General features: G+C 31.1%; 2 protein-coding genes across 3 annotated transcripts in view; one reads left to right on the forward strand and one right to left on the reverse strand.

Moving 5' to 3' along the window:
- Pgd (phosphogluconate dehydrogenase) overlaps positions 1-25050 on the forward strand; it is a 61369-nt gene that overhangs the window by 26137 nt on the left and 10182 nt on the right. The window contains exons 2-9 of the mRNA XM_080165090.1: positions 1805-1866; positions 2279-2388; positions 8248-8319; positions 8677-8795; positions 9945-10089; positions 10496-10570; positions 12383-12448; positions 18811-18920. Coding sequence (XP_080021216.1) covers positions 1806-1866; positions 2279-2388; positions 8248-8319; positions 8677-8795; positions 9945-10089; positions 10496-10570; positions 12383-12448; positions 18811-18920 — 758 coding nt within the window. The 5' untranslated portion in view covers position 1805. The remainder of the gene's footprint in view (positions 1-1804; positions 1867-2278; positions 2389-8247; positions 8320-8676; positions 8796-9944; positions 10090-10495; positions 10571-12382; positions 12449-18810; positions 18921-25050) is intronic.
- Positions 12865-16600, reverse strand: LOC145322811 (cytochrome P450 4c3-like). Of its 2 annotated transcripts, XM_080165089.1 has the most exons (10): positions 16464-16600; positions 15852-15987; positions 14953-15461; positions 14614-14896; positions 14366-14546; positions 14219-14256; positions 14040-14156; positions 13853-13940; positions 13389-13449; positions 12865-13080 (listed from the first exon to the last, which is right to left on the reverse strand). In XM_080165089.1, the coding sequence occupies exons 1-10, from the start codon at positions 16488-16490 to the stop codon at positions 12982-12984; spliced, it is 1539 nt and encodes a 512-aa protein (XP_080021215.1). In that variant the 5' UTR covers positions 16491-16600; the 3' UTR covers positions 12865-12981. The 2 variants fall into 2 exon arrangements, with proteins under 2 accessions (XP_080021215.1, XP_080021214.1); XM_080165088.1 differs by lacking the exons at positions 12865-13080; positions 13389-13449; positions 14219-14256 and having other exon boundaries at positions 13851-13940.

Consider the following 25050-nt stretch of genomic DNA (forward strand, 5'->3'; position numbering starts at 1 on the left):
TCGACACATTAATGTAGTAAGCCAAGGCCTCTGAAAAAAACAGTCGACATATATTCTATGAAATTGTATACTAACAAATGTCTCTAGATTTGACTGTGTATTAAGTATTTGAATAATTTAATATTAAAATTGAAACTGTAATAATAAATTTCCTTTGTACAGTTTTGCTGTTCTAATAGGTTGTGCATATTTGCATGAATACCTATAATTTAGGCCTTGAACTTTTACCCTTTCTATTCTCTGTGTATGCCTTTTAATCACGGAGGGAGGGTACATTGGACTGTAAATTTCACTGGAACTCACACTTTTATAAATACGTTATATTATTCGTTGACTCAAAAAACATTACAGAATTTTGATTGGTTGGTTTCAAAATATAATAGTCCAAACCTTTCAATCTATAGAAGGGGTAATCTAATCATTTTGGATGTATATAAATTTATCTACTTTGTCTTATCCCTAAAGATCCCTGCCATGTAAGCCTTTTAATGGTGTTGAGTTATCTTTTAAAGCATTTTAAGTATTTACAAAATATTTTATTTAAAGAATGACTATTTTGCACCAACTTTTCTTCCATTAAGAATAGCAGTTCATTTGATTAATGGGGTTTGAATAATATATTATTTTTAAAATGTGTTTTTTTTTTGTTTTTTTTGTCAGGAGACTATTTCAACTAAGCCGTTACTGAGATCTTTTGCTAGAATACAATAAAAATTTAAGTTTTGGTTTATTAATAAATCAATAGAACATAACTTTAATTATAAAAAGAAAGCAGGAAGTTTATTACGTCATACTCTTTTGTTTACATTTTACTAGCAGACCATTTTTACAATTTCGCGTATTTACTTTTCTGTCTTAAAATTAATCAGTACCTATTCAGTACGTACTTTTTTACACGAAAGACAGAATTTTAAGTGATAAAGGAGGCGAATCGTGAAAAATTTGCCTTTTATAGGCATGTTTGGTTAAAATTAAGAAATTGGATTGGTTTGGGGTCATAGCTCTCTACGATAATAGGTTGAAAATAACCTGAAAAGGTTTAAAAATGCTAGTCTTTTTAAAAATATATATTACAAAACAAAACAGTTGTTTAATGATAGCCATAATATTACAAGCATAGGTATTTAAGCTTAATTAAATGCATAAACATTTAATATAACTGATAAATATGGATTTTTTTTTCATCCTTGTTTCAATATTTTGATCACTATAGATTATAGAATAAAATAAATAAATTTTCTTAATTGTTATCTTTTATATTTTTAATTTCAGACATATACCTAAGGGAGGAGTTCCTATTCAAAATGAAATTATTTAATTGTTGAAAGTTCTTAGTAACAAAATTAACTACTTTATGAGTCACCAATGTCGGTTTGTCTGTAATGGTATCCCCCTTTTTCATAAAATTTCCCCCCTGCACATATATAACCCTTTAACCCTTCCTCTATTATACGAGATATCTTTGGACATACATAAAGAAAGGGAGGGGGCGGTTATGACACGTTTGAAACCAAAGCTACAGGAATTTAACTTAAAAAAAGAGTTACAGCACTGCAATTTGGAATGACAGTCGATTTAAAGAGGTACAATGTGGAACTGTGAAGAAAGGGTGGCGAAACCGCCGCTACCGTCGTTTCCCGCCAAAAATATCTCGGCGATAATTTCAGAGCTGTAACTCTTTTATTTTTAGTTTCAAAAAGTGTCACTCCCCTTTTTTTTTGATTATGTGGACTTTGCTATGTTGTCAATGAATGTAATTGTCTTGTTAATGTTTAAAGTTGTTATTTTATAAATTTTGACTTAGAATGGGAAATTCTGCTACAGTTGTCAAGATGTCGGAACCCGTTGGGGATATTGCTCTTATAGGTAAGCTTTTACAGGTTCCCGGCCGCAAGGGTATATAACTGTTAGCTTCATTAAGCTTTTAAAATCCCGCAGGGCTAGGAAAATGTAGGATATATTTCTATTTGAATTAAGGTAAGGTTACATTTTTTGACATGTATGGTTAGGTAGATGATAGTGGTATTGCTCTGCTAGGTAAGCTTTCAGAAAGGTACTTTTGACACGTTTTCTTATTTGTAGGTTATTTTTCTCAGGTAAGGGGTTGATGCCATAAATCACTAAAAACACGTCGAAAAAGCGAAAAACTATAAATCAAACAAGAATAAATATATTAATAGTCAGTTGAGCAATAACACGACTAAAACATTTGACAAAAACAGAGCAGTAAACTGTTGTACATTTCTGACAAATATTTTAATTTTATATGTACTTTTAGGCCTGGCCGTTATGGGACAGAATTTGATTCTGAACATGAACGACCATGGATTTACTGTCGTGGCTTACAACAGGACAACTGCCAAAGTCGACCAGTTTCTTCAAAATGAGGTAAGCGACTGGTTTTCCTGAAAGAAAAGTAACAGGATGTCAGTCTGTCTGTGTGTACCGAAGAATCTATCTAACCGCTGAACCGATGTGATTCTTCTTTACAACAAAGCTTCTTATAGATCCATGAAAGGTGTGTTACTATTTCTGGGGAGGGTACCTCCTACTCCGAGGAGAAATTTCCCCAGGATAAAGTACCCTTCACATAAAAAAATTGATTTTACATTTTTGGTTTAAAATTAAAAATAAAAGTTAAGTGTCGGATTATTTCACCCTTCCCCCTTACCTCAATGTTTTACTAGAGGCTTCTAGGGGCGTTGCCGCTAGTCTGTAAAATATAGAAGTTGGATGTCCGTTTGTCTGTCTCTCCGTCTCTTGTTGTCCATAATAGGTCAATTTTGAAATGTAGGACTAATACACATTTTGTAATTATTTCAATGTTTGTTGCTAATTTTTTAATATCATCAATTTGTAACATTAAGAAAACAAAAAAAACAAGTCATACATCATAACTCTATTGTTGTTTTTATCTAAGCTTTTTCAAGCTAGTGTTTTATGCGCTGCTTATGGACATTCTTGTACTTGTTGGTATTAAGATATATGGGCAGTAAAAAAAACAAGTTAAAAACATTTTATAAATATGTTGCGGATTTTTCCTTTTCTTATTCTTTTACCCATCACGCTTTTAAAGAATGACACCATGCTCGAAAATATTAATTCAAAGATTTTATCATTAGATGTTTTCTTATGCTTTACATTTTAATAAACTAGCAGCTGCACCCCAAGCATCTTGGGGCTCTTGCTTTTTAAATGAAGGACAGAAAAAAATCCTAATAAAATGGCATGAAATCAAATCACCCTTGTATCTATGTGAAGCTTCTCTAAAAGTGAGAACTCATTTAGTTCATAAGTTATCGAAATCTTAAGCTACAGACAAAAAAACTTACTTTTTAATATAACAGGATTAAGATACTCTTTTCATATTTTATTGTAGAATTTCATAGATTTTATTGAAATAATTAGCTATAAGATTTTGAAAAAATAATTATCTTGAAAAACAAATAAAATATGCAAATTGCTGCGCTACTTATGGACATAATTGTCCATGTTCCATCTTAATTAACTGACAATGAGGCCTAATAAAATGTATAGCCTTTTGTTTCTTCAAGTTCTAGATAAGTTAATAACCTAAACCAATACGGCACTAATTAGGCTGCCCCTGTGGAATCCAGCTGGGCTTTTAAATTATTTTCCTCTCTGTATTGTATATTATCAGAAATATTTAGGGTGGTAAGGAAAGGTCAATGATTTTAAAATATAAAACAATATTATGGCAATTATCATTTATATCATTTAAATTTTAGTACTCTGTTTATAACAATTATAGATCAATAAGATGCGCAAAATTGTAATCCTTATTATTTTGACACCCCCCCCCCCCCCCCCATTGAGTTAAGAATTATGGGAATGAAATTGCGCCGGGGGGTAGTGTTAACCATCTAACCCTCCCCTACTACATAAATAAATAGTATAGGGTGATCAGAAACCTAAAGCATTTATAAAAAAAAGTCACTCAATTTTGGTCACCCTAACTTTATAATCTTTTCTAAGGAACTTTAAATGACCTTTTATGTTCATGAATTACATTTTAGATTCTTACAATTAGACTAGTCTTTAAAATAACTTTTAACATTTTCTGTTTAAGATCTTATTTTTTTTATAGAAATCTCTACTAGGCATCTCTAATAAGAATTAGGAATTCTTTAATATATTAATAAGACTATATCGTGTTGCATCGTTTAAAAATGATAGGATGATTCTTCACAAAGTATTTCTTCTTTATGGACTACAGGAAAATATGCTTAATTTTTTAATGTCTTCAATCAAAGCTATCCGTTAATTCGTCAGAATGGACGGACGAATGGATAATTTAGGAATAATGGTACAAAATCTTCGTTTATTTAAAAAAGATAAATTGAATTTTAAAACTTACCCTCCTATATATTGTATATAAATATATGCTCCATTAAAAAGCTCGACATGTTCAAACTATAAATTTTATATTTTTATTACTTATGCTGACCTTCTAATATGAACATGATTCATAAGAGGGGGGTAGTGAGGGGGGGGGGGGGCGTATTTCTTATCATCTTTGTTCTAATTTACTATGTGATTGAAGTTAAGATAGAAACCTTCACAAGTTGGCTAGTTAATGGTATGGCGTGTTTGTCCTACAAAAAAAACCAAAAAATCAAATGTCTAATTCGTTAAGAATATCCAGAAATCTATTACATAGGTAATGAAATCACATAATTGATATTAACTTAAATAGTGAGAAATGCCCTCTTCCTTTTGTTATATTTTGTATTACTCATAGACTGACCTTCTAATATGATCATGATTCTTAATTTCCTAAAGCGATTTAATTTATAAGAATTTAACAGCTTGAAAATCTAAAAAAGTGATAAAATAACACCCTTTTAATTACCTAGTCAATATGTACTAAAACTTTTAAAAAATATACAAGGTTTTTAACATTTAATACTTAATTATATAGAATAATTTCTTGTTATCTTAGGAATCAATATTTTGGTTGACTTGGTGACTAAAGTTGCTACACTTTTTAGATTATTATTTAGGTTTTAAATAAAAAGGATAATTCTAACATGAATAAAGGGGGAGGGGCGAAAGTGACACTTTTTGTAACCAAAACTAAAAGTCAACAAAGGAACTCAACTAAAAAAAAGAGTTACAGGTCTGAGATTTTGCATGGCAGTTGCTTTATAGGGGTACAATATGGAACTGTGAAGAAACGGCGGCGCAACCGCCGAAAACCGCCGTTTCCCGCCGAAATTTGTTTTGCCTTTTCTCGGCGGTTTTCGGCGGTTGCGCCGCCGTTTCTTCACAGTTCCATATTGTACCCCTATAAGGCAACTGCCATGGAAAATGTCAGACCTGTAACTCTTTTTTTAGTTGAGTTCCTTTGACTTTTAGTTTTGGTTACAAAAAGTGTCACTTTCGCCCCCCCCCTTTGAATTCAGAGCTATCCCCTAAAAGGATATACGTATACTTAATAAATCTTGTAGAAAAGATTCGTTGATGATGAATCTATGAAAAGTGTAATAAATGTTTTATTATTATTAAAGATTAGTTAACCAAAATTATTTTAATATTTTTTAAATCCCTAATTTAATGATTATATTGATTGGATTTTAACCAATAATAAAAAGTACAATCTGATTTAATTAAATGACTTGTAAAACAAAGAAAAATAACATTTTAGTTGAAAAAAAGTTATGTAGCTATTATACATTAGCATAACAAGATGAATTTGTAGCGCATTTTCGATTGATGTAGTGTTACATAATTATAGAGTAGCTGTAAGTATGCAGGGCTCGGCAGCCAAGCGTCAGCCGCCTGTAATCCCCGGCGAATTCCACTTTTTAAAATTCCAATGGAAGTCTAAACCTGACCTATATATGGCAATCTCACCATAAAAAAAAATTTAAAAAGCATCCAAACTGGTTTCAATTTGAGACTAAGTCCCAGCTGACGTGCTTCTGCCGAGCCCTGAAAGTATGAATGAAAACTTGTATTTTGAATGAATTGTTTGAAAAACATTAAAACACGTACTATGGTCCTATGGTTAGTTGATTGGTGTGCCAGCAATTCCGCTAAATTCTAAAGAATTCTTAGGAAAAAGGTTTAACTACCCACAAAAAGCATTTTAACAGTATCAAGGATAGCAACATCCCTAAAGGAAAGCTAAACAAATTAGACTGTTGGAAAAAAACATATGATTTTGATTAATATTTGAATCTTAACATCATCCACATCCTTGTGTGTTATTGTCCTAGGAATCGTTAATGAAAACAATTATTGAATATCATTTATTAGCAAGGTTTAAAATAGATACGACAATCCTTACATCCAACACTTAAAAATGTGCTTTTCAAACAATTAATGGCAAGTAAATTTGATACTTGAATAAATAATTTTCTATAAATCGTTGCTGTAGAAATATATTTGCTGTATTGGTATGATACCTAGTTGATAGGATATATAATCATTTCCTATTAAATCACCTTCAGGCCAAGTGTTAAACAATTTTCATGGAACTTGCCACATATTTTTGTACTTTTTGTTAACATGAAATAGTTTGATTTTTTAAACTAGGGAGTTTTTTCTTCTCAATGGCACAAAACCCAGGGTTCTCAATGAACAAGTCAGTGGACTATTAAGTAATATACATCCCCAATGATGATAATAGTTGTTTATAGCATTGTATTATAGACAGCTTTCCGCGGATTAGATAATTTTTCAGTATGGCTACGGCTAAGAACTGGCTCTAATTCAGTGTATATTATTCGGTTTCGAAGCCATAGTTTTAAAGAAACCAATCACAATATAATAAAAGTAGCCAAAGCATTTTGGCCAACAAATAAGATTGGGCGGTTTAAAACTTTGGGTACCAGTGTATTTTACATTCCAATGTCTTCCCCTCCCTCTCTGTATAGAAGCTCTAAAATGTCTTTTAATTTTCTATAAAAACACATCAAAACTATAGGCATACTATAGAATTTGTTTTTATTTTAATTTTCTTCTCCCTGTTTTTTAGTCCAAATTTAAATATAATTTATATTGTATGTTTATTCTTTACACCTTTTTATCTGTATACCTAACCTTCTTAATTGTAGGTTGGTAAAAAATTCCATTTATTATCCAAAACTATCATTATTTAAATCATTAAGATGTAATTATATGTTTATTTAGTGCTAATAGGATGGAACATAAAATATAATTGATGGTACTTTTTACACAGAATTTTTTTGCTTTAGGGATTATTATAATTTTTACTGAACTATATTGTTATTTAAGATGATAAGTTAATTTTTAACACACACATCGTGTTATAATGTAGTAAGGTTTTTTATGTCTGTAGCTTAATATTTCAATAATTACTAGAATGATCGATTATTCACTATTAGGAAAGCTTTACATAGGTCCAGGGAAGGTTTTGGGTTATTTTATCAATAATTTTAAGTCTATAGATGGTTTTAAACTACTTTCTGCACCCCCCTACCCCTTCAGCAATTAATTCAATTTAAGGGTTTTTGCTGAAAAGCAATGAAAACCAGATTTATTTGACCAAAATTGTAAGGGGATCATGGTAATATAATTTAGAAAAAAATCATTTTTAAGAAAAAATCATTTACTTGAAAAATAAATTACCGGTACATCACAATGTAGTAATATTCTGTAATTAATCACTAGAAAAATCGTGTTTAGAACTTCGTCAACCCTTCTCATATATTTTTAAATGCCACCTAAATTCAAGGGGTTCTTAGATTGTTTAATACATAAATATCACAGTAGAGTTTCTATACATGAAATGACATTTTCTTGGGAAAAATATTTGTTAAAACCAGCCATCTAATAACAAATTATTCTGTCTGCTATATTCAAAACTATCTCAGCTAGTTAGCGGGGCATTGATGCGCTAGTACCCAAAGTCAGGCAGAACCTGCTGAATTCTTGCACATTCCCTTTAAGCCAGTACCCAAAGTCTGAGACTCTTAAAAATTGAATATTCGATCCATTGTCCCCTCCCTTACTCCCTGCTACCCCTTAGAATTTAGAACCACTAGATGCTAGGGGCTCAGTCACTAGTTTCTAATTATATAGTATAGTTATAGGTTGAGAAACTAACATTCTTAAAAAAGGGGGATAGATGTACTCCATAGAACAGACAAAAATTAATTTCTATTCAAGGATTTGCAAGGTTGGTAACCCACACCACTTCTGATACGCAATATAGGGATTTATTGACAATACCTGCTAATTTTTTGAATTTTTTTTCAGGCTAAGGGAACAAATATTGTTGGAGCTCATAGCCTGGAAGAAATGGTGGCCAAGCTGAAGAAACCAAGGCAAGTACAATTTATATTCAGACAACATATCTGTGTAAGTGGCAGGGGTGTCAACACCCCTCATAAAGTTAAAGTTGGGAAAGACTGCCCTTACCTTTTTTAGTTATGGGTTTTAAGTTAGCATACTTAAAAGGTTTCTTATTTTTCTTGGTAAAGATTGAGCCAAAACGCAGAAAGATGGGAGACTTTGAATACCCAAAGTTTTATAAACACGGTATCTTATTTGTTGGCCTAAAAACTTTGGGTACTAGTTGGTTACAAACTGATAAGTGTTCAAACCTTTCAACCAATGCTATTAATTTATGGAACGGGTAATTTTGATTAAAATCATTGGATATTTTTATAATATTGTTACAGGAAGGTAATGATGTTGGTGAAGGCTGGCAGCGCCGTTGATGACTTCATTGAGAAGCTCGTTCCACTCCTAGAGAAGGGAGATATCATCATTGATGGTGGTAACTCTGAATATCAAGATACAAGGTATGTACAGGGAAAGGAAAATGGAAAATAAAAAAAAAACTCTGAATATCAAGATAATTACAAGGTTCTAGAATATAAAAATGAAAAACATTTACTACCTAAAGTTTCTTTAAAATTTCTGGTTGTTATATTACCAATCAAGATAATAGAAATTATGATTTTCAAAATTTGCTTACATTACAAGTTTGTAATTTTGAATAGGGTCGAAGCAACTAATTACATTTACATCGAACTATTAATCATATAGAAAACTTCCTTTTTAATATGTGCAAAATACTGTTCTTAGTCCAAAATTACTATAGTCATGCTGAATAAATATTAAAATTGTGTTTGCAAATAAATGAGTTTGTCTCAATAGTGTTCAATAAACATCAAGTCATTCTATTAGCATGTCTCAAAATGATGATTGTATGATTATTAAAAAGTCATTCAAATATATTTACTTATTTTGTACTTAAGCAAATTCGTTGATGTAAAAGAGATATAAGTTCCTTTTAAAATATATTTTCATTTTCGAAAAAAATTCTTAAAGAAGTTTTTTTCGAATAAAAATATTTTTGTACCAGTCCATTATTATGTAACTAAATAGCTACGGTTATTAAGTAAAAATCTGCAAATCATTTTTAAACTATTGTTGTTACTTCTTCTTATTAGTTTTGATAATAGATTATTTAAGTAAATAGAACTGTTTCTTTAGATTTATCTTTAAAAAACTGTAAAAGAAAGTTTGAATGATAACAAAGTTCAATAGAAATATTCCCTATATGCTTCAGAACCTATGCAATGTAACTTTTAGAATCATTTTGTTAGTTAAAGGAGACTAAGTATGCAAGAGCAAGTAATTTTAAGCACCTTCAAGCGAAGCTGTTAAGCTTTTTCATCTCGAATAAACTACAGGGTCATTCAAGAGAAATGATTTAAAAAAACTTAATTATGCATAGAAAAAGCAATTATATAAAATGCTTTACATATTTGGAAAACCTGTTATGGGGCATATTTCAACATATAATGCCTTAAAAACTGGTTTTTCTAAAGGCCTTATTTTTAAAGATTTATGTTTTTCATATGAAACATTAGTGAAAGAATGTGCTTACCCGCACTAATCTACTTCGTGCATCTTTTCTTTAAATAGCCTATCATTTATTTTAGACGGCGCACAGCTGACCTTGACAAGAGAGGCATCCTGTATGTTGGATCTGGAGTTTCTGGAGGTGAGGAGGGAGCCAGGTATGGTCCCTCACTCATGCCTGGAGGTAATCCTGCTGCCTGGCCCAGTATCAAACCTATTTTCCAGGTACAATTAGTTTTCTAGACATCATTTGGATATTTTAAGCATATAGTTTTTACCTTTTCTACCTCGATAAAAAAAATTGTATGAATAACCAATGGAACATAAAAATCGATGGTCTCCTAAAAGTTTATTTGGTCGTCCGTTCGTTTAATTACCATTAACTCATATTTTTTGAGTAACATTCAAACTTTTATCTAGATAACACAAAAAGAAAAAAAGTTTAGGTAGGTTCCAAAGTTTGTTCTAGCATAAATAAAGTTTTCTCTTATACTATTTTAGATCAAATCCTTTAAATGAAGCTAACTATATTTATTAATAATATTTTTGACAATTCATAACCAATTGCATAATAAGAAAGTTTTATTCTTCAACTATCTTTAAATCAAATGTTTAATATTAATATTTTTAGGCAATCTGTGCCAAGTCTGGAGAGGAACCTTGTTGTGATTGGGTCGGTGAGGATGGCAGTGGTCATTTTGTCAAGGTATATATCATTATATATCTTCTATCTATCTATCTATCTATTATTGCTGTGATGGGGTCGTTGAGGATGGCAGTTGTCATTTTGTCAAGGTATCTATCTATCTTCTATCTATCTATCTATTATTGCTGTGATGGGGTCGGTGAGGATGGCAGTGGTCATTTTGTCAAGGTATTTATTAATCTATCTATTATTGCTGTGAATGTTTCGGTGAGGATGGCAGTGGTCATTTAATCAAGGTATCTATCTATCTTAATATTTATCTACTAAACTATCTATCCTTGCCATGATTTGGTCGGAGAAAATTGCAGTGGCCATTTTGTCAAGGTACTATTCTAGAGTACAGATTATTATTGAATGAAGCGTCGCTTTTTAAAAACAAAAGGAAGGCACTGTTCAGAATATCTAATATATCAGTTATGCCATTATTAACCATTTTTTTTCTCTCAATCAAACTAAAATATGTTTAAGAAATTAATCCATTTTTAGTATTCAATATGTGTTTTTAAAAGCGAAGCTTTTCTATAATTATGGTAGGTCCGTCCGTCCGAGACGGATAGCTTTTTTCCGTTAATTTAGGCATGTTAGAATTGTCCTATCGTTTTTAAACTTTGCATGGTGATTACTATATTAGTTAGGTACGATTTAGAAAGCGTAGCAACTCTATAATAATTAAATTACCAGAATGTCCGTACGTCCATTTTAAACATGTTGATTTTTATACTTTTTTAACAACAAATTTTTATGTGATCTAATTATCCGTTTGACCATATTTTTGGTATATTAATTGCTGGGACAACAAAGTACAATATTATAAGCGAAGCAACTCTATAATCAAGTCCTAAAAATGTAAGTATGTCCATAAACATTATCCTCTATCAAGCAGTTATTCAACAAAATTACTTACAATTTTGCTTCGACTCTTATACTTTTATATTCTGATTATTCAGTTCTAACACTATACAAGTGTTAATGTCCGTTTGTCCTACCGTTTCAGTACATCGCTTTTATAGATGTCATCCTTGTTGTCACTTAAGATAAGTGCATGTTTAAAAATCAATGTGATAAAACTCAAGTTTTTTTTATTTCAAGCATATTCCTTTGTGGTAGGTTTTAAAAAGATTGCAAACTTTTAAATCTAGTTATCCTGAATAGCATAAAATGGTCAGTTATTTTAGTGCACAACTGACCAGGGATACAGGGATGTGTCAATGGAATTATTTTTTTAGCTTCCGGGATAATGCTCTGAATTTACAGAGCCTTACAAAGTCATGGCATAAAATAATGAAGGAGGATTAAATTTTCTTTCATTGATGTATCCCTTAAATCCCTGACTACAATTGAATTCAAGTTCAAGAATAACTGGGTTTTTAAATTTCAACATCTTGACATTTTAATAGGAGACTCCAAATTTTATATTATCAAACTTTTTTCTCCACAATTCGCGATGCTACTCTATAATTAGAAATGTCGGTCAGTCCGTTTTCCCGTTTGTCCATTCGGCTGTGAGCTAAGATTAGGGATAATTAAGATTTTATTTGCTGCTACCTATGGTAGACGGCTGAATATTATAGTTAATTAGCAATGCATGCATTATCTATCTATTTATCTAACTCTCTTTCTATCTCTGTGTCTATCTTTTTATATCTCTTTATTTCTTTATGGTATATCTTTTTATTATCACTAGGTATATCTCTCTCCAACTATGTATCTATGTCTTGTTCTCTATCCCTCTATTATGCATATGTAAAGAAATGTACCTTGTTGTTAAAGGTTTAAAATCAAGCAAATTTTAGAATATTTTTATTATTTTAGATGGTTCACAATGGTATTGAGTACGGAGACATGCAGCTTATCTGCGAAGCTTACCATCTTATGAAGGTAAGGAATGAATTGTTCTATTATTTTAAAACATCTTTAAAACCTTACCATTTCAGTTAAGTAAATGATTTATTGCCCCGTAGTTAAAAATTTTAACAAATAGCGAAAGGTAGGGGGTGGGTTGGACATTGGACTGTAAAACTTCATAGATTGGACTGTAAAAGTTCATAGATTTTGAAGATAATTGATCCAAGGAATATTTTACCTGAAATGTACCTGATCCAAGTTTTCTCATTCGTTGGCTTAAAAGCTTTAAAGTTCTTCTATTAAATCTTTATTAATTTGTTTCAATATTTAAACTTTTTACCAATAATTTTAATCTACCAGCAGATTTATTAATATAAGCTTATCTTTTATTAACAAAACAATAGTAAATATCTTTTTAAGTGTTATCTTTAATCTATATCTAACACAAATAAAATTGCAATTTTATTTCAAATGAATTACCTATACAATTTGGAATTGATGTTGCTATGGGCAAGCAAAATTGGCAGTTTAAGATTATTGAAATAATATTTTGCACAAGAAAATATTTAGAATTGTTCTCTTTTTGTAATGGATACTTGTATACCATTCAATGGTCTGAGGATTAGTTCTGGCAGTAGTTTCAAATCTTCCAGTGGCATGCTGGTCTAAATATTAAAATATATTTGAAATTTTATATTTGCCTCTCTTTTAAACAAATAATAAGTTGATTATTTTTTTATTTTTTGTCAAAATTACAAATGTAATTAAATGAGATAAAGATTTGAGTTGGAAACAAATCACTTTGTGTGTTTACCATGATTTGTTTGTAATTTTTGTATTTTTGTCAGATAAATACAAATAAAATTCAGCATATTCAATTTTAATTTTCAAAGTAATTTTTTTTTCTTCCTTTTTCTTACTTTTTCTAACTTATTTCGAATAACAATCAGGGAGGTAAATATTAAATCTTTACCTCTAGATTAAAATTGCTCAGAACAGAAGCTAAAGTAACCTTTTCTTCCATCACAGCAAACCTAAAAAATTTAATCTTATTTATATCTTACTAGCCACTAAACCCATATCATCTAGGGGATCTATATTCGAAGGGTTAGGGAAAGCTTAAGATCACAACTGGACCTATGTGAAAATCCCCTTAAGAAGAGAACGCAATACATTTAGTAGTTATTGGAATCTTTAGTTAGAGACAAAAAACCTTAGTGTAGGATTGTGAGTGTGTGTGTAGCCATAATTTCTTGATAAGTAGTCATGGAGTAAGAAAATAAGTGTAGGGTTGTAACTATACTCCTAGTAAAGATAGATTATTTTGATATTTAAAAAATCTTAGAATCAAAAATCAAATGTATAAAGATCTTGCAGCAATTTCAAGTAATTCACATGTTGCATTCATGAATAAATATGAAAGGTATTAAAACTTACTTCTGTCCAATACAGTTCCTTGGCCCAGCAGAAAATGGAACATAAGAGTAAGGGTGGCGGGTGTCAGTATTCTCTGATGTAAATCTTTCTAAATATATTTTTTTATGATAATAGTTTTTAATTGAGTTATGATTTGAAATAAATCGCATTTTAAAGTTTAAATAATTGAGATTTGATTTTAATTTACCTGGGTTGAAAGTGTGGGGATCATTGAAGGTATCCTTGCTTCTGTGCAAGAAGAAGTTGATCAGCATTACATTTGTGCCAGCTGGAATCATATGCCCATTCAATTCCATGTCTTCTCCTGAATTACATAAGAGTTATCTTGCATGAACTAATTTATATGTATTTGTTTGATCTAATAACCTGTTATTCTGGTCATAATTGGAACACTCTGGTATAGCCTGCAATTAAAAATAATCAAAATACGTAGTTTAACAAAAATCATTTCAGGAAATAAAATTAAATTTGTTATAATCAACTATAAATTGTTATCAAAATGTATATATTTACCTTAATGATTCTTTGAGACAAGCATCCAGGAACTTGAGTTTTGACAGATCCTCAGTTGTTGCAGGCCGGTCAGATCCTTGGAATACCTGATCCAGCTCTTCCTGAACTATTCTCTGGTATTGAGGATGTAGAGCCATCATATAGATGGAGAAAGCCATGTTTGCTGCAGTGGTGTCATGACCTAGAATATAATTTTCATTAAATATTTAAGAGTTTAGTAACAATTTAAACTGTTGCATACAACATACCTTCAAACATGAAAGTATCCACTTCTTCTCTAATGTCTGCATCAGACAACACTGTTCCTCCCTTTGATTCTTTGATCAGAAGATCCAGGAAGGCAAATCTCTTTTTAATTCCAACATCATCAGTTTCCAGAGCTTCATTTTCCAAGTTCTCGTGATACTGTTTTCTTTCAGCAATGACTTCATTGGTAAATTTGTGCATTGTTTTGACAGCACTGCTCCATTCCCAACCTAGAGGAGTTAAACTGAATAGTTTATCATTCCACAGCCAGGGAGATCTTTGCCTCTAAAAAAGATTAGAATTAATCTCAATATTTATTTTCAATGGATTTATACGTATACCTGGAATACTATTTCAGAACTTCTGTACACTGCCTTCACATACTTGGTATCATCATTCTCTTGTGCATTGATACATTTACCCATTGCTGTCTCACAGATGATATCAAGAGCACAATGTGTAATATAGGGGAAAATGTTGAATTCTCCTTTATCTGCCTTTTCTCCCAACTTCTTGCACAAAACACCACACTGATTATTCATCACCTCTATAAACTCTTCCAGAATTCTAAAGTGAAAAGCAGGGGTCAACAACTTCCTTCTTGAGTGCCACTTGTTGCCAGTACTTGTAAGAAGGCCAAATCCTAGCCAATCCCACAGAAATACATATTCCTTGCCCTTAGTAATGTGCTTGTTGCTGGACAGAATTTTTTCAAATGCCTCTGGAGAACTGACGAGCAAGTTTGGACGTAGGCCTAAGTGGATTCTCATAACTGATCCATAGGTTTCAATCAGATTTGTGAGGATATCAATAATTAACTCATGGGGTCCAAGGAACAATAGAGCATTGCCTATTCAAGAAAATAAATATCATGTTTTAACACAATTGACAATGCACACAAGTAGAAAGCTCCTAGATTTTAAAAAGTTTTCTAATAAATTAACAGGCAGATTGGCAAATGTAGATGTTTATTAAAACCTAAATAAGAAATGAGATATTCATCGTTTAAAGCAACTGAGAAAATATCATCTTAGAATTTTCATTAGTACCTACTATTGATAGAATGGATGGACAGTCAACAGAGTTAACCATGAAGTAGTTTCTCATATATTTAAGAAGTTTATATCTTCTATTGCAGCTCAAAGTATCATGTTATTCTTAAAAGCAACTACCAAATAGACTAAGAAAAATATCAATTCTAGAGTAGCTAAGCTTCTTAAAAGAAATGTACAAGTATTACCAAGCAGAGGAATTGGAAAAGGACCGGGGACATCCAGCAAGTTTTTCTTTCTCGTTCCATAAAGTTCTTTGCAAGCAATGATGAAAATGAGTGTTGGGATAATAATCAGCAGCAGCAGTGGTGTGCCAAGCCCAGGCTATTAATATAAAGCATTTTTAAAAAACTATATTTTTTCTTCTGATATTTACTGGTTGCTTGAAAGCCTACTCTTTTTAAATCTTAGATGAAGCCTGCAAGAAATAACCTGCTCTAACTGCTGAGACTGGCACAAGTAGACCAATAACATTTTTGGTATTGAAACTGGAGGCTTCAAATTTTAGGTGGAGTCTACAGCTACTTGTGACTGTCTTTCAGCAGTTGTAGCGGTGTATTTCTTACAGGCTTCCTTTAATTTTTACCCATTTCAATGTATCCTCTCCGTCAATCACCCTATAACCTGACCTATACAAATAATAAAGTACACTTGAAAATCTAAAATAATTAGTCAAGCTGTTTCCAAGATCTAACTGGAAACACACACAGGCAGCTAAAAATCATCTTAATACTTATGCTTTATCTATATTTTTCTAAATATTGTATTTCATTACAAGAAAAATTATTCAAATATTCAACCTGTTGTATTTCTGAAACAATGCTCATTCTTCACTTAGTTTTCATATAATCCTTTTACCAAAGTTCTGAATTAACTAAAATTAACATATCTGCATACATTTTGTTATTTTGTTTATTTGTTATCTTATTTGTTTTTTATCTTATCTTTAACATTTCCACATATTTTTAGGTTCAAGGACCTTTTACTTAATTTTCCTTAGCAGTATTGTTTGGATTTCTTTTTAGCGGAGCTATATACTACTGGGTATTGTAAGACCATCCTAAAATCCCTGTCATATAGTATGGCTACATAGTACTGTAGATAAAATATTGTAAAAGTTACTTTATCTTCCATTGTACTCTCCTCTCTTACAGTGTTAATCACAATGAAGATAAAGGCTTTTTTAAAAAGTTCAATTACAAAAAATCATTTTAAATTAAAGGCTGAACAGATGAAATATTTGATGGCTTAAAATAAATACCATGTGATATGTATTAATATCTTGTTTTAACACCCTTACCAGTGGGGCATGTGAGTGGATTAATAATAACTTAATTAATAGTTAATTATTTAGATTTCAGTTAATATATATGATTTCAAAACCTGCATTTAGCAGCCAAATAAACATTATTTTCGTTTTGAAAGGCAAATACTCAGGGATAAGACAATAGACGATAAATAAATATACATCCCCAATGATGATAAACAAAATTACCCCTTCTGTAAATTATAATTATTAGTTAAAAGGATTGGTTACATCTAATTTGTAACCCAAAGTTTTTGAACCAACAAATTAGATAACATGGCAACTTTGTGTACCCTTGTAATTTACAGTCCAATGTCCCCTCCCTCTCTTAGAAGGATAGAAGATCAGCTGAATAAGTATACAGATGTTAATTCAAGTTCCTCACTGTTGAGTGTAAGTGTAAATAATTATTACCATGTGGTCAAATTTAAAACCCTACAAAAGCCAGGGATAAAGATTTACCCAAATATGTTAGAAACAAAGACGATCATGTAACAAAACCCACATTTTTAGCTTTAGTTACAGCAGGGGTCTTGAGGGACAGGACAATGCACGATAAATTGATTTACAACCTCAATGAGCACAAAATTAAACTACCTGTATATTAAAATTATTGGTTGAATATTATGGACACACTTATTTTGGGTAAAACCAAGCAAATAGACGATCAATACACAAATTGGAAGATGCTAGAAAAGAGTGAAAATAAAAATGTTATGGATAAATAATAGAATTAAAAAAGATATACAGAGGAAGAACAATAAATGTGAAAGAGGTCTAAAAAAAAGAGTTCCTAAAAGACAATAACTTGACAATTTTGACACTTTATTTATGTCATTCATCAAATGAGAAAAAGTCCTTATACATTACACCACTCCTTTTAAACAAATAAAACCTTTGATTACTTTTCCTTTATCCATGTGTTTGACCACTCTCATTAATCATTGCAAAACAACTTCTAAATGTTTTTAATTTGTTTTAGGTTTGGCTAGAGTTATAATTTTATCAATAACATAACAAATTATAGATAAAAATAAATTCCTTAAACTTTAGTGCAAAATTTCTATTTTGCATAAAGAATTTTCATAAAATCTAACACATAAAAAAGGTTACAGCTAGAATTAACAGCTTTAACCCAACGGGGGCTTAATGTAGTTTGATACAATCCTATTATATAAAGTAGTAAGCTTTTTATGTATGTGGCAAAGGATTTCGCTCACCACTGAACCGATATGGTTCTACTTTACAATAGAGCTTTTCATAGGTCTTTGGAAGGTTTTTAATTATTTTTAGGGAATTCGACCCTAAAATCACCGCTAAAAAAACGATCGCTCTAAAAACTATAATTGAAAGTGGGGAATTGACAAGCCCCTTCCACATCCCTTGTGCCCCTAGAGACCTCTAGGGGGCGTAGCCGCTAGTAAGGGATACAGGGATAAGAGTATGATTAGATATTAATATTTTATTTATTATAGGTAGAATTTTAGAGAATTTGGAGATCGACAAAATAATAAAAACTTCCATTTTCGATATATAAAACTACCTCATTTTTAGATTATAATATTTCAGTTTGAAACAACCAATCAAACCAATTTTGATAAAGTACCTGAAGTATTTAAGCCAACGCGCATTGATAGATAATTGACAGTCCTGTGTTTCCACCCTCCTTGATTTTTACCACCATATAACATGAAACCGAAGTTTTAAAGCCTACGAATAAGACAACTTGTTTAGTTATGAAACTTTGGGAACCAGTATAATATACAGTCTGTTTAGACCTCCCTCCAAATAAATACATGACCTAGATTAATTTTTATAATTTGTTGTTTATATTTCTCTAGGATGCTCTGTCCATGAACAACGATGAGATGAGCGCCATCTTCAGCGAGTGGAACAAGGGAGAGCTGGACTCATTCCTCATTGAAATATCTGCCAATATTCTTAAATACAAGTAAGTACACACTAGAACTTACAGAAAGGCCATGAAATCAAAGGGCTGGTGGTATATTTTATGAGGAAAAGCTTGATTTATTCCTCATTGAAATTTCTGCCAATATTCTTAAATACAAGTAAGTACACATAGGACTTCTAGATAAAGGTCATGAAATCATAGGGCTGGTGGTATATTTTAAAAAAGCTTTATTTATTTTTCATTGAAATATATGCTAATATTCTTAAATACAAGTAAGTACTAAGTTCACACTAGAACTTCAAGATAAAGGTTATGCAATGAAAGAGTTAGTGGGTGCATTATTTGCCAAGTGTACCACTTTTCTGCACTACCTCTCCGATTTTGTTAATACTCTATATTTTGGTCCGTTGGGTCATTCAAGGATGCTGGGTGGCCAAAAAAAAGTTTCAGAGTCCCTGGATGTCTAGATATCTAGCTATCTATGAAGGTAGGTAACAAAAATTTAAAAAACACCCATTTTTTCACAATTTTAAAAATTAATTTTTTCATCAATCTTACATCCAACCTATACATTTTATACACCAAAATGATCGTTTATTCATGTAAAAAGCGCACATAATGCTATTTTAGGCAAAACTCTAATTTTACAGGGTGTCCAACAAAAAGTGTATTTTGGATATCTGGCGTAATACCCAAAATACCTGTCCTAAAAAAAATCATTTTTTTTTGGCTAAAATCCTGTGTTTTATCTGTGGGCATATGTGATATATAACGGTTCGGAGGACCCAGGACTATAAGGTTGTCAAATTTCACTTTGGGACACCCTGTAAATGTGATTTTTGTGTCTGTAGAGCTAAAACTTGGTCCAAATTGGTTATTTTTTTCAAATTACTCTAATATGTGTCTTAGTAAGTTTGGCCATAGTGTTTTCTGACCAGATCAATATTTTCCTATTTTTTGGACACCCTGTATTTTCAAAAAAAGAGAAAACAAAATTTTATATTTTTAAAATTTTTTTTTCTATTTTTAAGTTACTTAAAACTGTCATATAGATACAGATTTTGACTAATAACAATAATATTTGCCTATTTTACAAATTTTTACACTTTTGGGACACCCTGTGCATGTTTTTAAAAAAATGATGGTTTTTGCGCATTTTTGGGGGGAAGGAGTCGTTTTAGGGCCATAGACTATGTCTGTATTTTTGTAGAACTTTTCAATACACATCATTTGTTATTTATGCAAAAACCGCAAAAACCGAACCGTTTTGCCGTTATTTCCCGCCAAAGGAAATTTTTTTACGTTTTTTGCCGTTCCCGAGGATTTAATGTGCATTTTTTGTAAGAAGACGTTGATTTATCAAGATCACTCTAAATACTTTTATTCAGGAAATTTAATTTTCTCTATTTCATATTAAGTCAAATTTTTTGTGCAGCTAACCGTTTTTTTGTCAAGATGGATTCCAATTGTTAAAACAAGAAAACGAAGTGAATATAATATAAATAATTGCTATAACATAATTGTAATAAAAGAAACATAAATCATGTGCATTTGAAATTCCTTTTGACAAAAATCGGTTGGATATACTTCACATGAAATTTAGTAAATTAAAATGCCTAAAAAAAAGTATTTAACATTTATCTTGATAAATCAACGTCTTCTTACCAAAAATGCACATTAAATCCTCGGGAACGGCAAAAAACGTAAAAAATTCCGCCTTTGGCGGGGAATAACGGCAAAACGGTTCGGTTTTTGCGATTTTTGCATAAATAACAAATGATGTGTATTGAAAAGTTCTACAAAAATGAAGAAATAGTCTATGGCCCTAAAACGACTCCTTCCCCCTAAAAATGCGCAAAAACCATCATTTTTTAAAAACATGCACAGGGTGTCCCAAAAGTGTAAAAATTTTGTAAAATAGGCAAATATTATTGTTATTAGTCAAAATCTGTATGTAAATGATAGTTTTAAGTAACTTAAAAATAGAAAAAAAAATTTTAAAAAAATTAAAATTTTGTTTTCTCTTTTTTTGAAAATACAGGGTGTCCAAAAAATAGGAAAATATTGATCTGGTCAGAAAACACTATGGCCAAACTTACTAAGACACATCTTAGAGTAATTTGAAAAAAATAGCCAATTTGGACCAAGTTTTAGTTCTACAGACACAAAAATCACATTTACAGGGTGTCCCAAAGTGAAATTTGACAACCTTATAATCCCGGGTCCTCCGAACCGTTATATACCACATATACCACAGATAAAACACAGGATTTAAGCCAAAAAAAATGATTTTTTTCGGACAGGTATTTTGGGTAATACGCTAGATATCCAAAATACACTTTTTGTTGGGCACCCTGTAAAATTAGAGTTTTGCCCAAAATAGCATTATGTGCGCTTTTTACATAAATAAACAATCATTTTGGTGTATAAAATGTATAGGTTGGATGTAAGATTGATGAAAAAATTAATTTTTAAAATTGTGAAAAAATGGGTGTTTTTTAAATTTTTGTTACCTACCTTCAAAGATAGCTAGATATCTAGACATCCAGGGACTCTGAAACTTTTTTTTGGACACCCAGCATCCTTGAATGACCCAACGGACCAAAATATAGAGTATTAACAAAATTGGAGAGGTAGTGTAGAAAAGTGGTACACTTGGCAAATAATGCACCAGTGTTATCTTTAGTTAGGGGAATAAGGAGATCTTTTGCGAGATCTTTAATTCAAACAGCCAGACAAGCAATCTATCTTTTATTTTAGTGTATAAATTGTATAAATAAAGTGATAAAAAAATTGAAATGAAAATTAAACGTTTAAAAATATCCGAAAGAAAAAAAATGGTTTAATGTTAATTGTTTTGTATTAATGTGTGTATAAATGTAAACAATTAAATTCCATCATCTTGAAATAATGATTATATATTATTTTTCACAAGGGATGTATTGTAATTGTATGAAGAGGCAAAAAAAACAGTTAGTTTTCATTACTTTAGAGGACACTCTTTTCTTAGTATTTATATGCTTTTATGTTTTTTACTTTTTAGCGCGTTTCTTTAGGATTACGATAAGCAAAATTCCCTCCAGTCTATTGTAAGTTAAAATTGTTATTGGAAACGTTTGGACAATAAAGGATTGTACTGTACACCCCCAACGTATTTAAGCCAACAAATGACATATTGAACTTTGGGTACCAGTTTAATTTTCAGTCTAAAGTCCACTCCATGATTAATGGATTTTTTTATCTTTAAAAGACAAAAAAATAATAAGAAGTGTCCATTCCACCCTCTTCTCACAATTCTATATCATTAATCTTAATTTGTAAATCTTACAAGGACAAAAAACATTAAAAGTTAAAACAAACAAAAATGTTTTATATTGTCAAAATATTAAGATTTGAAGTTTAAAATCATCTATTTGTTTGTCTGTAGTGATGGATCTCGCTAACAGTTCGACTGATATGGTCTTAACATTAAAACTACTTACATGTCAAGTGAAGATTTATAACTATTTTGTAAGAGGGAACAGACACCCTCGGCCTCCTATGGTCACTACTGGTTGGGTTGTATTGTGTACTGGTTAGCCCCGCAGGGGTCAGGCCTAGGAAAAGAAACTACAACCCCCCCCCCCATATTTGTATATCAAAAAAAGGGGGAAAGGGTGTTTCTTAAGTGGTCGTAAGGAACTTTGAGGTTAAGCACTAAATGATCTTTGAGGGGCCAATGCACTAGTACTTTAAAATTTTTGTGATAAAATATGAATAATATGATTTAGCGAGTAGCTTTACAAAAGTTAATTATTATTAATGTTGACAAAATGAAGTAAATGATAGGAAGAAGTACTTAATCAAATATAATCAAAGAGATATTTTTAAAATCTTATTTTTTCATACAAATGCAGTCATATTACTTAATTAAAAGTATCATTTATTTGAATTAAGTTTGATATGATTAATCTTTAAAATCAATTATTGAGTAAAACAAGATTATGATTTTATGATTCCGAGAACACATTTTTCTTTGCAGCTTTTATTACCACGATGTCTTACTCTTAGACTTTGTGTCAGATATCAAAGTGAGAAGACAATGGCCTAGCCTATAAAGTGATCCCCAATGATGATACACCAAATTACCCCTTCAGTAAATTAAAATTAGCGGTTGAAACGTGTGAACACTCAACTTAATGAAACAACCAATCAAATTTCACATAAGTCCCCAAAGTTGTTAAGCCAACGAATAAGAAAATGTTATTATAAGAATTTGGGGACCAGAGTAATTTTCCTCGCTCTCTCTGTTATTTCATTGAATTTTGATTGCTTAGTTCCAAACTAGATATGGTCAAACTTTTCAACCAAGAAATTTAATCTACAAAAGGGAAATTTCGTTTATTATCATTGAGATGTATGTTAATCTAACGTCCATTGTCTTATTTCTTAACCCTTAACAGTCGGGCCCATTGCCGCACCTTAATCAGTCGGGAGGGGGGGGGGGGGTTCAACGCCCCCATCATTATCTCAGTTCCTAGAGCTAGAGGGCTAACATTTTTTGTGCAAGTCCCCTGTGTTATGGTGAATTTCCGCTTCTTTCACCCTTTTATTTAACAACCTTTGTTTTTAGGTCCTTTTTACTTAAAAATTTCAAATGGCTGTAATTTTTTATTTTTAAAGCTAGAAGAAATTTTTTTTTGCAGAAAATGTTTATTTTTATTTAAATTTTATAATTGAAATATCAAAACATAAGTTTCAGCGGCCGCAGCTGTACTTGGCAGCTGCCAGCCGCCGCAGTCGGCGGTCGGCGGGAAAACGGCGGCGGATCTTTATGAAATTTTAATACATTATGTAGACATGTAAGAAAAGCTTAAGTTTAAAATTTGAAGTCTCTAAGTCAAAATTTGCGGCCACAGGAGCATTTTAAAGATTTCTGGAGACCTGGAGGATCAGGACCTGCAGGATCATACCTGGAACCTGAAATTGACTTGAACACCTGTATTTAATATAAGGATGTACTTCTAGAGGATATTTTAGTATTTTGGTAAGATAAAATGCTTTGTTTAAGTCAAAAACAATTTTTTGTTCTTTACCTGGATGACCCTGCCAGGTTTGCTGGCATCCTGTGCCCGCCAGGATGGAGATATTCAAAAAATTCCAACTCTCAGTTATGTGTCATACCCATACTTAAAAAGTCAAGCAGTTTGGGCTCTTAATCTTTCACACACAGAAAATGAGATAGAAAAAACCGAATGGGGGGGCGTTCAACGCTCCTCCCCCCCCCCCCCCCCCCCGACCGTTAAGGGTTAAGATTCCCTATAGATAATATTTTACATTCAAGATTTCTTAAAAGTTCTAATATGCATATTGCATATACCTTGAAAGAACAACATTTTTTTCCAACAAAAAAGAATAAAAATATCATTAAAAATTTAGTAAGATTAGTAAATTGGTTAAAATTCAATTTGATTCCGGGTTGACGTGCCTAGGTTTCATGCTCAGGGTTTAAGGGATAATTAAAATTTTGTACTATTCCGTAAATAAATGCTCCGAATTTTCAGTTTTATAAGCAATATGTTTGAATTTTGATTATTATTAGCAAATATTTCCTTTAAAACCTCATAAATCTTTCTTTTCAATAAAGTAATTGGAAATGTGTATAAATGTTCAGTAACATTTCAAATACAGCTAGATTGATAGCCTGATATGTGACTATTTTAGCCCTTGTTATGATTTATGCCATTTTATGAGTATTGAAATAGATACAGAGAAAGGGGAGGGGGGTGTAACCCAAGAAAAAAATAACTACAAAATGAAAACGATAAACATTTTCTTATGGTCATAATTGTGTTTTCTTCAAATTAAAGTTTATCTTTCAATTGAATGTATTCCCTTTATTCTTGATTATTGTGTAGGCTAAACGTTGCTTGCAAGCATGATTATACGCATAGATAATTCATTTAACTAATTACCAAATACAGGATTTAATATAGCATCACAATTTTAAATTTAATTTATTCTTATTTTATTTTAATTGGACAAACTGTAGCACAGTGTAAGAACAATCCGACCACTTTATTGGTTAAAAAGTGTTCACAAACAAAAATCTACTAAAAATTTTTTTTTTTTTTTTTTGGTGATGCATAGATTTCTTTATATGATTAACCATCTATGATAATAAAGCTAT

This window comes from Acartia tonsa, chromosome 6 (assembly GCF_053477335.1).
Source record: "Acartia tonsa isolate MP-2025a chromosome 6, ASM5347733v1, whole genome shotgun sequence".
In the NCBI taxonomy this organism is placed as follows: domain Eukaryota; kingdom Metazoa; phylum Arthropoda; class Copepoda; order Calanoida; family Acartiidae; genus Acartia; species Acartia tonsa.